This window comes from Poecilia reticulata, linkage group LG3, assembly GCF_000633615.1.
Source record: "Poecilia reticulata strain Guanapo linkage group LG3, Guppy_female_1.0+MT, whole genome shotgun sequence".
Classification (NCBI taxonomy): Eukaryota; Metazoa; Chordata; class Actinopteri; order Cyprinodontiformes; family Poeciliidae; genus Poecilia; species Poecilia reticulata.
The window spans coordinates 33,118,014-33,132,829 of NC_024333.1; the positions used below are offsets into that span (position 1 = coordinate 33,118,014).

Here is a 14,816-nt window from a genome sequence, read left to right on the forward strand (position 1 = left end):
GCAATGGAAGCACTTTTTCTGCATCACGAGTCACATGATCAACAGCCTGATGCTACTACTGGTGGAAACGTTGAAGAACACGACAGGAAGTAGCAGGAGGATGATGGTTTGTTTTTTTTTGTACAATGTGCAGCAAAAAGTTGTGTGTTGAATCCATGACTCTTCTGTAAAATCACAGACTACAATTTCCCTTTTTGCAAAAATTGTCACTGTTTTTGTCAAAAAATTATTTAGGGAAAAAAAATAACTTTATTCAAGACACAAAAAGTTCCATAGTAAAAAATTAAAAAAACAAACAAAATAAGAGAAAAATAAAAATTAAACATGACATATTGTTCACTGAGTCACAAATAAATGATGACGCCAATATTATTTTAAGGAGGAGATAATTTTTCCTTCTGAGAAAAAACTTCATCCGTTTTGTTTCTGTCACATTTTCAGTCTCTTGTTATAAAAACACCAAACACAAGATATATATTTTAGATGCTTTACAAGAAATCATGAATGCATATCAGAATCTCTCTAGAGCTCTTATTGTAATAAAAGACTCCAAAAGACAAAGTTTAACCAAACACAAACAATTCTGACTTTTTAATTATTTTTCGGTCATTTCCCTGTAACTGGCAGGAAGATGAAAACGACCCAGTTTTGGTCTCTTTTTCATCTAACAGTGTCGCTGACTTTATAATAAGTGTTGCAGGTTGCAACTTTCTTCAAATATGAAGAGGTTATTACTTGTTTTTTTTCCCCAACCCACAGAGTACAAACCTGCACAAGCAAAAACTTCAGCCGATATCACTGGAAGATCACCTAAAGCAAAAAGTGTTTCTCGGGAGACAAGAAATAAATTCTCAAGTTGAAAGTCTGCAAAAGCAGATATTGGTTTTCCTGATTCTGCCTTAACCTGTGAGGCTCAGCGCTGCCCTGTTCGCCGGCGTTCTGCTCCATCACACTGATCAGAGCTGACAGGGACACAGAAAGCTGCTGAGCCCGGATCCCGGCAAGTCTCACCTGACAGGTCATCAAGACTGTCAGGCACCTGAGCTGATTCTAATGTGTAAATGCAGCAAAACACAAAACCCGACATCGTGGCACTGGAATCCTACGGCGGCTTCTTAGGGCCTTTGAGGTACATTTATAAAAAGGAGGAGTAAATTTATGCCAAAAAACTAAATTTTTTAGATTAATCTCAGACATCCAGGAAAAATTTGAAAATTTCTGAATTTGAAAATTTGCTAGAAAAAATTCAGAAATGTTGAGATTAATCAAATTTTTTTGTAGGAAAAACAAGGAAATCTTTGAGTTTGAAAAACTGAAAATTTGGTAGAAAAATTAAGAATTTTTTAGATTAATCTCAGAAATTTCCTAGAAAAAACTTGGAAATTGCTGAGTTTGGAAATTTAAAAAAAATTGCAAGAAAAAGTTGTGAATTTTGTGATTAATCTAAATTTTTTTAATAGTTTTCTGAGTTTCAAAAATCAAACACTTTTGATTTATCAAAAAATTTCCACGTTTTTTCCCTAACAAATTTGTGACTTTGGAAACTTCGATGTGTTTTTCTAGAAAATCTTTTGCCAAAATTTACTCTTCCACTGTTTGGTTCTTTTTCTGTCAGCAATGACCAACACCAACACTGCTATATAAGTCTCACTAAAGAGCAAATTGGCTTTTTATTGACCCTTGCTGATGACGAAGTGTTGCATTGATGTCCCTGTTGTACCATATTTGGCAGAGATCTAGATGATTACAGTAACGTTTTCTGAAAAGGGTGCCACAAAATCAGTCATTTTATGCTGCAACAATCACAATGAAAACATCCTGGAGGGTTTGATTATTAGTCTGGATTTTCAGAGTATTGAAAACTTTCACAGTACTTTTGCTTTTCCATTTTACTTGCAAACTCCAAATATGAATATAAATGATGAAGATAAAATCTTCATAAATTAAATGCTGCAGAAATGAAGTTATATCCTTTACCCATGACTGGAGGCGACATTCATAAATCATCTCATGATCACAATCTATTAATAAGATTTAGACTCTGATGAAGAACCACAAAAACCTTCAGCAAGGTGAAATGGTTCATTAAGTCGAAGTTAACTTGTTTTACCGAGGCAACAGTTTGGTCTAAAAGAGAAGGCAGCTAAATCTCCCAGTAACTCGGTAGAACACGTGTTGCACATATGAGAGCTGAGTTTTACTTAGACGTATGGAGAGTTTCTGTCCCTGTACTGGATGTGGCACAGTGGAGGGTGGACAGGTAGTGACAGTGACTGTTCTGCTGCTTTTTATGGAGTTGCAGGCAGTAAAGAAATAAAAGTTTTGCAGTAAAGTTGAGTTTGAGTTGCTGGGAATCCTTGGAGCAACGATTGCAGGAAAGAGGCCAAAGGAGATGATCTCCAAGATTAAAAGAATTAGCATGAACTATTTACCAATTAACCAATTAATCTTACAATTCGCACTTTGGAGCTCAGAAGATTAAAGCTGGAATTATGAAAAAAAGAGATAAAATAAGGATAAAGTAACACGTTTCTCCCATGAAAATTTTCAAGGGAATCTATTTATCCAAATGTATTCAAGTGAATTTTCAGCTCCTTGTTTGTGAACCTGTTAATTAAATCAATTTAATCATGTGAAATGTCAATAATTGAAATTTATTTTAATTTAATCACGCCTTTGGTTCTGCTGGAGGACTGTGCTGCTCCACTCCCTGTTATTGCTCCTATTTATCAATTTATCCCAGAGTATTCAGGCATTTTGTTGCTGTTTTGGATCTGAAAAACATAAATCGTCGTCATGTCACAAGTAGGTTATGTCTGATTGCTTGTCTGTGTTCATCACATCCCACAGGAGTAATTTCTGCTTTTCTGTGTTTCTTACAATCAAAATCAAGCAGCTATAATTTAATTTGTCCCAGATCTCCAACATCAGTCATTTTTTCCCTCCCCAAACAAATTGCCTTTAAGCTTTTCCCCTTTATTTTGCTTTGCTGGAGTTATAGGTCGGGGCTGAGGACAAGAACCAAATGTTTGTAGGGCAATGCATTCCTTTTTGGAGCATAATCTGAAGCCTGTGGGCAGATCTCCTCGCTCCTCTGAGTCCAATTATACAGCGTGTTGTGTGAGCAGACGGGTGGTGGTGCAGATTTAGCCCCAGATCGAGTCGGCACCAGCCACCTCCCAACCCGCTCTGACACCCTCTGACTTTCCCAGAAACTCAGCTTCAGAAACGCCTGGACACACACACACACGCACACACACACACACACACACGCACCAGGCAGAGGATTCTGTTTAGTTTTAACGTGTGCCGCTGCCGCTTTGTTTATACTCTCAGACGTCTAATTAACAAAACTGAATTCATTTAATCATGTGGCTGAAGCCGGAAAATTATTCTCGCTGCAGTTGTGTTTTTGTATTCGTTGCTTCCACTGCTTGGCCACCAGTCTTATCTCTGCACAAACAAAACAAATATTCTTAATTCAATGTTTTCTACTGCAAAACCTTCAGATGAGATTTGTCAGCTAAAGCTGTCGATTAACCCTGCAGCTTATTTTAAAGCTCACAAATCCACCGTGCAATGTTGAGTTTCATGCTACAAGACAACACATCCACTATCTGTGAATATCTATTATTGAAATGTCCAAACGACAACAGAACTGGACAGCAAATACTATGAACTACATCAAAAATATCAGGACAAACGTATTTATTGGTTATAAAAAAATTTAAACACCCTGGTTCATGAAATTGGCAAATCAACCAATCGTATTGACTCAAGTGGTTCTGAATCCATGTTAAAGTCTGAGGAGTTTGTACAAGCAGAAAGGCAGCAGAAGCTCCAATAAAAACATATCCCAGCTAAATATGTTGAATAGAATCAACTGGTGCTGATTCTGTCTGCTGAGAAGAGAACATCAACGTTTCCACACCAGACAGTCCGATAGATTTGGTTTGATTGGGGACCGAAGTTGCAACATTTGTTACGTTTTCATTAAAATCCTGTTCCCTCCTGTCACCTGTGGTGGCGCTGTAATAAGAACCACTGACAGAAGCAACACAAAAACCTCTGAAGAAGACACTGAACACAACTTCTTCATAAAATGTAATTGAATATGGAGTGGCGTCAGATTTTAGCAGTTAGAGGATTTGCGTTGTGACTTTGGTAAAAGACCACCAGCCATTTTTCACGCTAGCGCTAAACTTGCATGTTTTTTAGGTTGTATTTACCCAGAATGCCCTGCACTGTATCCTGCTTTTGTAGTGGTCTCTGGTATGATCAGCATTCGAACATCACCAGAGTTAACTTCAACCAAACCGAAACTGAGACTGAGGTTTGTAGGAGTTTACACGTTCATTCCTCCATAAGCAAACCAAATTTTCCATGCAAACAAACTAGAGTTCAATTAAAGCGAACCAATCAGGACTGGTGTGAAATCTCCCTAAGATTCACCAAAACTGGAAACCAGATTGGAAAAATGTTGCCGGTCGGATGGGTCTCAATTTTATCTGCAAGATTCCGATGTTAGGTTAAGACTTTGATATAAACTGCATGAAACATGAATCCATCTTGACTCGTCTTAATGGGATGCAGAGATTTTCTTGGCACACTTTGGACTCTTTATTACCATGTCCATCCCTTTATGGCTACAGTGTATCCTGCACCACACATCAAATCATCTCAAACTGGTTTCTTTAGCCCCTTCTACATGTTGGTGGCTTAAACTGGTTCTTCCACAGTCAGCACTAGTCGGATTCATCTGCATTTGCAGTGACTTGATTGGCAGAGGAGTCAATTTGTGGATTTGCCCTGTGGATTTACATCACTGGATGAGCGAAGGCGGTACTTTCAACTCCTTGAACAGTATTACTGTTCGCTCCACGACAGAGGCGCAGTCAGCAGATCTGCAGGATTCTGCAGTGGGATTTGGGGTCCAGGTTAACTGCTTTCAGCTCCCCAAGCCAATAACAATACAGCTCCTAATATTTTCTGCTTTCAAACACTGAAGCAACACTTTTAACTCCTAGTAGTCATTTAGTGTTACGTTGGCAACAGATTATTAATAGATAGATTATAAAAATATCCTTAAAGTTCCTTTTTTCCAAAAAGGTAACCAAATAAATGGAACTTCCCAAATCTGATTAGTTAAAGATCTAAAACTCACATAATAAGAATAATAGTTGTTACAGTCAAAAAACACTACAACTGCAACAAAGTTTGATAAAAATCATTCTGTTATTGTCCATCCATCCATTTTCTTTCACCCTTGTCCCTCAGTGGGGTCGGGAGGGTTGCTGGTGCCTCTACAGCTAACGTTCCGGGCGAGAGGCGGGGTCACCCTGGACAGGTCGCCAGTCTGTCACAGGGCAACACAGAGACACACAACCATGCACACACACACTCACACCTAGGGACAATTTAGAGAGACCAATTAACCTGACAGTCATGTTTTTGGACTGTGGGAGGAAACCGGAGTACCCGGAGAAAACCCACACATGCACAGGGAGAACATGCAAACTCCATGCAGAAAGACCCCAGGCCCGGGAATCGGACTCAGAACCTTCTTGCTGCAAGGCAACAGCTCTACCAACTGCGCCACTGTGCAGCCATTCTGTTATTGTAATATTTGAAATATTTAAGTTATTTTGTGGATTTCAATGGTTCCATGTTTTAACACTCTTTAAACTCTGATCATTATTTAGTTTAAGATTTTCTCTCAAATTATTCCACATCTTGCAGGTTATTTCACTCGTAAAAGGACATTTTTCTCTTGTTAAAAGTGAAATAATCTTCCAGTGGAACTAGAATCTGTTCATCAATATAAAATAAGGAATTATTTACTCAAAACAAGCTCCTGTATCTTGCTGAAAATTTGCTTGTAAGTTAGTTTTGTCTGCTATGATATTTGAACTACAAAACAGACTAACAACACCTGGTAAAACTTTGTGTTTTTGCAGTGTAGCTACACTGTAAGAACTGTTTTGAGCTTCTTGTTAGCAAACCCTCTGGTTTCCTTCCAAGAATGTTCTTTTAGCCGTCCCCCAGTGGGAGACGGACTCTTGGCAGAAGCAGGACTCACAGGAGAGATTACGTATCGAGTCTGGCTTGGAAATGCCTCGAAGCCCCCCGCTGTACTGCAGATCTCTGTTCAGGATGTAACTCCCACTCTCTGGTGCTCCATAGGTGGTGGAAGAAAATTTTCCACAAAAATGATCAAAAACTGTCAAAAACATTGGGTTTAAAGCAGTGGTCCCCAAACTACGGCCCGCGGGCCGGATCCGGCCCGCCTCCACACTTGGTCCGGCCCCCTGAACAATACCAGAGAGCWTTCAGATTTTTTTCATATATTGTATTTTCCGGTTTATATGTGGATTTTTTTTCAACCACCAGGGGGCTCTTTAGCAGGAAGTTTGTCCTGTAAACTGTGGGTGTTTTCTTTTGCATGGCGCATTGCTGCCATCTGTTGGACTTTTAGGGAACTGCTTGACTTTTATGTTATTTAATCAGTACGGTTGTTTGCTATCGGTAGAGCAGATGAACACGTGTTTGTTATGAACGCCGCATTCCAGGTCGAGTTCTTCGAAGCAATGCCTRTAAGTAGCAGCTTATACTTCAAAACGAGCCTTCATGTTAACATATGAGGAATTAAAGTTGTTAAAGTTGTTAAAGTTACTTTCCCTCAATGGAATATATACTAGTCAGTCCCAGTGACCGTTTCACTAACGGTTTTTGCCCATGTGCTTTCTGTGTAAAAATCAATCAAGAAAGGCCCCCCCTGAACAGTTTCAACCTTCAGCCCCCCTCCCCTTAACAATTTCCGGCAGCGCATGTGATAAACGTGTAACACATTTTCTGTTACAAACTGACTCCGGCCCCCCACCAGAGAAGGGAAAAGTTATGTGGCCCTCACAGGAAAAAGTTTGGGGACCACTGGTTTAAAGGATGACTCTCACCTGTAGGTGGCAGTATTTATTCTGCTGCCTCAGCCTTATGTGATGTTACAGTCCTGATCGATAAGGTGAGTAACAAAAAGTCATGTTTGACGTCACACATAAGGGCAAATTCTGCAAAATGCCTTGCAAATGTTTCTAACTTAGCACCACAAAATTTGTGATTCTGATTGCAAAAAATTAACACAACAAACAAAATCCTGGAGGCACAGACCAATGTGAAGAGATGTTTGATATTATTAATGTAAAGAAGTACTTATCGAATGCAGACACAGCGATTCATTAATACATTAACAGTTTGAACATTCAAGTCCATTTGGGTTTGTGTCAGAATGTGAACATTTGCTCCTCCGTGAAGAATTTGTTGTCCTTCAAAAGTTAGCTAATGTGAAAACTTATAACACCAGCATGTCTTCAGTTTCCGTATTTGAGGATTAACTGAATGAAGTTACAGAGACAAAGGTTGCAGAGGATAAAACAAAAACAAAGGTTTATTTTTCTCTTTTTATTTACACGCGTCATCATTGTGTATTTTTGGATCAGCTTAACAGCGTGAGGCCCTGTGGAGTCTTTAAAACCACTGATCAGAGGCTGAGGCTGTAATGACGCCCAGTGGGAGGAAGATGATGCTCCGTGCCAAAAACCCTTCCTCCTCTCTGAACACATCTGCTGATCAACCTCCTTCCACGCCTTCCCCTCTTTTCACTTTGATACCCAGCATCTCCTTTCCTCCTCCGTCCCGACCAGCGCCGTTCATCATTCAGTGCTTCCATCCCCGTTAACAGATGCCTCAGACACCATTTAACGAACAGCACAGCGCGTTTTTGACAAATTAACAGAGACTCAGAACAGAAGCCTGCCATACACCAAGGTTGCTGCCAAGGCATTTAGTAAATCATTGTCTGCTTTTCAAAGCAACAGTTCAGACCACAGTTATTAATACCCTGGTAGATAAAGACTATGAGAAGAAGAAGTTTGCTTGTTTGTTGTAGGAATGGGATGCAGTTCAGGTTTATGTGTCAAAGGAGGTGATCCAACATTTTTGGCGAAAAATGGCCAAAATTCACTTTTGGGACAAACTATCAGCCTTTTTTCCACATTTTTTCATAGTTTATCTGGTCCTGCAATGTAAAGTCCAAAGCGACTTGAAGACGTTTTTATTTCTCTTCTTGACACATTTTTTGACCAATGCGACAAAATCTGGATCGACGATAAGTAAAGAAAAACGGGTCCAACAACATTTGGATCATTAACACTAATTCAGATTTAATGCTGTTTTGGACTACAGTATTTTTCAAATGGATCTTATTGGATCCCAGGACAAATAAAATTATGTTCTCTTGACTTTCCTATTTTGAAGAGCAGCAAAAAGAAATCGTTCTTTGTTATTGTTTATTATTATGTTATGTTACTCATAATGTGTAGATTTCTTCCAGTAAATGGAGAATTATAACCTTTCTTTTGCAACCAACAAAAAACAACAGAACAAGGAGAAAAGGAAGAGAAAGGGAGGAATAAAGTCGTAACGTTTGCATCTTCACACCACGATGTTTCAATCAGATGTCCAGTGCAGTGACAATATTCCTGCAGAGCAACGTTTGGGATGTGTCAGCTGAAATTTAAGTGAAGCTGTTGCTGCATTTCAAGTAGCATTTGATCCAGACGGAGGGAAGTCATTACTTTTCACCAGCAGGAGAGGAGCAGTCGCAGCTCAGACAAGTCAGCCTGTCTCAGTTCAGGCTCTGATTTTTGTTCAGACATACCCTGAAGGAGAATTATGGGAAAAGACGATGTCTGTAAAGCTTCCAGGATGGTTTTTATTACACCTGACAAAAAGTCACATTTATTGCTATTTAGCTCTGAAATGGAAAACCTGAGAAATTAAACTAGATGTACATAAAACAAAAATATATCCAGCTATGAAAGGCTGGATATTATAGGTTCACATGATTCTTTCAACATTGCTACTGATTTCTTATTTTAGGATGTTTTCACACCTGACTGCCTGGTAGACCCAGACAGATTGGGGACCAAAATTGGAACATTTGTGAATTTTTCAGCTGCTGTGTTTCTCTTTCACACTGCACTGTGTCAAATGAGCCAAACTGTTTTACCATCCTGTTCCCCTACTCGCCTGTGGGGGCGCTGCAACAAGCCCCACTGAAGTAAACGACACAAAAACCTCAGAAGAAGAGACTGAGCGCAACTTCTTTCTTCAGGAAATATGACTAAAAATAGAAAAGGGTCATATTTTAGCAACCATAGAATCTTTTGTCTTTGGTAAAAGACAGCGACTCATTTCGCCCAGTAGCGCTAGACTGTAGCGTTTGTTTTATTTGTGTTTACCCAGAATGCCTGGCGCTGTAGTCTACTTCCTGGTTTGGGGCGGTCTCTGGTCCGTTTGGTGTTCACAAATGTATCCGAACCGCACCAGAGTTCACTTGAACWGAACCCACAGGTAGATTTGCAGGCGAACCAGATTTCTCATTTTTGGTCTGAATCAGAGTTTGATTATAAATTCACACAACCTGAAACGAACCGGACTTTCAACTGGAGTTAATTTAAAGCGATCTAATCAGGGCTGGTGTGAATACATTCTCAGACTCTCCCAGTTAGATTCTTTGAGTTTTCTTTGTATGAAATTTTTCTTTTTGTTCAGTTTTTTCTTTCTGCTTTCAAAGAAAAAAAAAAAAACGATCCATATCAGATCAAACTCAAGACACAGATCATTGCTGCAGCCGCTCTGACTTCACGGCACCCACACTTCGCTTTGTTCATGAAAGCCGCTGAGACTTCCCCGTCCATCCATGTGCCTTTTCCCAGGTGACGCCAATCCCATTCACACCCTGCAAATAGAAACACCTCAGAGGAGATGTGTGTTTGTGGGGGTGAGACGGAGGCAGACTGACTGAACGGTCGGGCTGGGTCATGGGAGAAACAGAAAGTCCAAAGGCGATTTGGTGCAGAACATGATCAGGACATTGGCTGTAAGTCCCACATAAACACAGATACTCTTGTTTTTAAGAAGCTCAATGCAGAGGCAGATGTCTCTTCAAACAAACTGAAAAGAAATGATATTTTTCCTYCCCACATTTGATTTAAAAAGTGGCCAGACGTGCCCCAGTTTCACTCAYGGTTTGTTAACAGGATTACACCGTCAACCACAGGCTGCAGGCGGCTCTAAAAACTAAAACCTYATAAATGTGCTGCAGCAACTTCAAGCAGAAAGAAATGCTCCCACATGGGGTTCACCTGCATTCTCACCCAGGAGCTAAAAACAGATCAGACCTTCCTGAACCCTGCTCTCTGACTGACAGGCCTTTTAACTCATCTTATTCGTTATTCCTTCTTGGTGCAATGTTTTGAATCTGATGTAATTTTTAACTGAATATGACTCTCTTTCTGGATCTCAATAATTTCCTTTTTTCTGTTTATATAAATTTTACAGCTGCTAAGGCTCTAAAAGTTGCATGTGTTGTGTTGCATGGTGCAAAAATGTTGCTGTGATTTTGTGATTTGGAACAGAAAAATAAAACTTCTGGAAGATTTTAAATCTGTTTGGTAGATCAGAAAGAAACACACTGATGCAACATAACATCACAAAGTTCAAACGAGAGGTTGTGGCAGCAAACTGACCCGTTACATATGCATCTTCTGGTGACTGAATGAATGCGTGTGTGTGTGTGTGTGTGTGTGTGTGTGTGTGCAGACTCTCAGTAGTTTGGTATCCTGTCTACTATCACTGAAGCATTCTCCCCTCTCCTCCGTTAACGTGCTGTTGCTATGATACCAGCCGCAGATCTTTACTCCCCCACTCACAAACAGGCTGTGTTCGTGTGTGAGACATCTTTTCCCCAAACACACACACACACACACACACACACACACACACACACACACACACACACACACACACACACACACACACACACACACACACACACACTTCTATAAATCATAGCTTCACACCTCAAAAGGTCACCTGTTTTGCAATGTGTGTGCAGACCTGTTCCCGCCTCTAGAAACCTGCAGAAAATGTAAATATAGATATCTGTGTTAAGCAGAGAACAGCTGGATTTAAACAGCGACATCATTTTATTTGTTTTAATAAAAATCCTTATTGGTTTGTTTTCCTTATGGTAGGAATGCATTTCCCCTGAGGTTTAGGAAGTGTAGAAGTGGGCAACACTTCTGGGTTTCCATCTGCCATCTGTCCAGAGACAAATCTGAGGCTTCAATGTTTTCTGAAATATTTTTTTACTTGCAAAACGCAAGATTAATCAGYAAGATATTTGTAAAGCACAGTTAATCAAYAAGGCAGTTCAAAGTGCTTTCCATCATAAAAATAACACAGTAATAAATTATGTGAAACARTAATAAACAATAGATTCAACAGACTGTCGTTGTTTCTGATGCTCAAACCGTTGGGATCCTGAGCTGTGGATGTTTCTTATTTTTTTTGTTTTTTAGTCTGATCAGTGTGGTTTCTGTTTTATTTTACTCCAGTCCTTCTTAGGGATTCTAGATTATTTCTTGTCTCTAGTTATTCCTTGTTTACACCAGTTCAGTGCTTTCGAAACTGTTTCAGGCTGAGGATAACTTAACCCATTTAACAAACTCACAAACCACCTGACTCCACATTTCTCCACAATAACACATTTTAATATGTACAACCTGAATTAAAATATTAGTCTCTTAACTCTTTTATCGCTGTTTTCTCTGTTCATCCATGCTGTTTGTAAACGTGACATGGCCACAACAAAACCAGAGTCTACTCTGCGTTTTTATTTACCGATTCAAAAGTCTGGAGGACTTAACTTCCTCTCATTGTATGAATATTCCTGACGTTTTCTTTCCACCTGTATGTTCAGGTGTTCTAAGCCACTTATCCATAAWTATTATTTTTCAACACAATCCTAAGCTAAYTGCAGCGTCGCTCATTGAGCTGACGTCACGGAAAATCAACGGTTGTTTACATGCAGTACCTTGCGGACCACTAGGGGGAGCCCACGGATCACTAATGGTCCGGGGACCACAGTTTGAGAAGGACTTTTCTATACTAACGTGTTTTCCTTAAAAAAACCCCACTGTAATAAATATTATAGCAGGTAAAAACCGGTGTTTATAATTTTATCTAAACTTTTTATGTAATTTTGGTGGTTAAAAAAAGCGAGTGAATGTGATCAGTCAGACACGGTAGTAAATACTGCTGCTGTTCAGTGGTTCCCATTGATAATAAGTGAGAATGCCTGCAGCACATTAAATTAAACGGACACCTCTCAGAATAAGCCACTCTGTCTACCGGCCTTAAAAAGTCTCCTAATTTTAGTTTTGCCAGAGAAGAGATGAGAATTTGCCGAGCTCGAAGACGGGACGCAATGAGAGATGACTCACTCGAGTCAAATAAACTGCTGAGAGGCAAAGAGACTGAGAAGCAAACAGGAAGGACAGAGACGTATTATACAGTCTGTTCAAGAACCAGTTGGAAGACAGAGACATAAACAAACCCAAACCGTTTATCACCGTTGTATCCATCCATGAGTCCATCCATCCGTCCGTCCGTCCGTCCATCCATCCATCCTGCTGTTCATCTATCTGTCCGTTCGTTCATTCATTCATTCATCCATCCACATGTAGGTCTTTAAAAAAAAATCTAAAATATACAATTATAAATTGTGCCCTGGTCAGAGAGCCATATCATAAACTTTTAGGAATTTAAACTATTATTACATTATATTTCATTATAGTTTTCACTGCTGCACAGCCTCATATCACACCAGCTTAATAATGTCAGTGTAAGATTTCATATTACTATTTATAATGTAGACGTCTTGATTTGTCCATCGGCCGGTTCAGCAGCTACAGTAAAATACTGCAGCTACCGTCTGGATGCTCTTCAAATGTCACACATGRGATTTATGAAAGTTAATGGGACTTTTTGTAGCATTTTYTTCTGTTGTAAGTCAAACATTGTTTTGTCTGGAGGRRAGGCTGATATTCACTTTAGTAGAMATACAGTAGAAAATCTATTTTCAGTGTCAGTTTGCTCCAYGGCAGCACCTGWSGGTCTGACGATGCATTTATCCACTGCACCTGTTTTCATTWAGGCGAACTTCAGGGTCCCCTAAAACCAAGTCACAGCTCCCAACCGCAAAGGCACCTTACATTTTACAAAATGACTCAAATGACTTGSTGCATAAATCCTGACATTTCAAAAGACASAGGCTGGAAGCACAAGAAATGGAGTTTTGACAGAAGTTCAGTCTGGAAGACTCTAGTCGCAGCTGCCTAATCAATCAGCGCCTCCCTCTCTGCAACCTGGACCTATCRGCGCCGGTCCAAGCCTCGCTCCAGCCAATCATCGTTTGGGCTCCAGTTCAAAAGGACCTTCACCCATGGCCTCCTCTGCTCACCAGCTGCAACTGACCCACCTCCGCCCCATCTCCACCTTCCGCTCCTGGCTCAGGCCTCATCTTCCTCTGACCGCCGCCACCAGTTCAGGCCCCGGGGGATCTACATTCCTATGCTGCATCAGAAATGTTCATCTATCAAAGTCCAGCTCGATGTCCCCGGCCGTGGCCTGAACGCCAAAGACTTTGTTTATTTTCATGTTCATTTTGTCATTAAACTCTTTTAATCGCTCCCTTTCTCCGTTTGAGTCTCTCCAGATTGAAAASTATTTGCATGTACTTTAGCATAAACATTACTGTTTGTTRTGGTTCAAGGTGTAAAGAACCAACATGTTGGAGATGCTGCTGGAAATTATATCAACGCACATTTCACAAGAAATAGAAATGCTTACATTTTAGGCAATTTGTGGGAAAATGTAAGCTTATAAACAAACATCTGGGCCCAGTTTTGCTGCAGAATCATTGGTTCCTTATGCACTGATATTATTCAGAACCATGAGATGTAAAGTTATGCAGCAACATACGCAGGAACAGATCTGACTTTTTGCCTCATTCTGCAGCCTGGAGTTTGTTGGTGCAGTCAGTAAATAAAACTTTTCTTGATTCATAGCAAATTTCTCTCAGTAAATCTCTGAGTTAAGAAACACTTAAACATTTTTTTATTTATCATTCTTGATACTAAAAGTGCTCTTGTTCTGGTAAACCTCATTTCCAAAATGGATTTCCATCAGGTATTTTTCCAGAACAAGTACCAAAAATAAATGTCTCTAAATACACATCCATGCCACACTTTTTAGATTTTTTTCTTTCAATAACTGTTGAAAGCTGAGATATTTTACTTTCACTGATTTGTGTGTCTTAATCACATAGAATSCCATTTGATTACACAGTTTTTGTTCTTGTGACTTAAAGAAAATTGAGAAAAAGTGCTAATATAATGAACATTTGTCAAAGCAATCCACACAGAAGAACAGGCCCAGATACATACAGTATATCTATAAATTCCTCCCTGTAGCTGTAACTCCTGACACACTGAGTCACTGCCACCTTTAGAAAGTGAAGGTGGGAAAGTAGGAGCTGGTGTGATGCCAGGAGAAAAAAACTAACAAAACGAGGAGAAATTAAATTCAGAAAGGCGTGACTGATGAARAGATTGCTTTATTTGAACACGACATTCACACTTAAGTGCATTTTATGATCCAGTAAATTTCATTTTGTTCCACTARTATAACTCCAAAGGGTTGTTTATTTACTCTAAWTTTCTGACAGCTGCTTAAATTGATCATTTGTAGCAAATGTTTATGGCATGTTACATCCTCTGCTTCATCCTCAAMTATCACGTCTTAGAAACACACAAACCGTGTAGGAGGGAAACAGCGGCGCGATGCTGCCTCCTACTGGTAGAAAGATGGATGCTTAAAGAGAAGTCTCAAATATAATGCATCTGGTTATCTAG

The 14,816-nt window shown here is 39.7% G+C and overlaps 1 protein-coding gene across 1 annotated transcript in view; it reads left to right on the plus strand.

Annotated features, from left to right (window-relative positions):
• The first annotated feature begins 1,061 nt into the window (after positions 1 to 1,061).
• The window catches only part of LOC103463026 (high choriolytic enzyme 2-like), a 26,549-nt gene continuing 12,794 nt past the window's right edge, over positions 1,062 to 14,816 (plus strand). The window contains exon 1 of the mRNA XM_008406138.2: positions 1,062 to 1,129. Within this exon, the coding sequence (XP_008404360.1) occupies positions 1,062 to 1,129 (68 nt within the window). The remainder of the gene's footprint in view (positions 1,130 to 14,816) is intronic.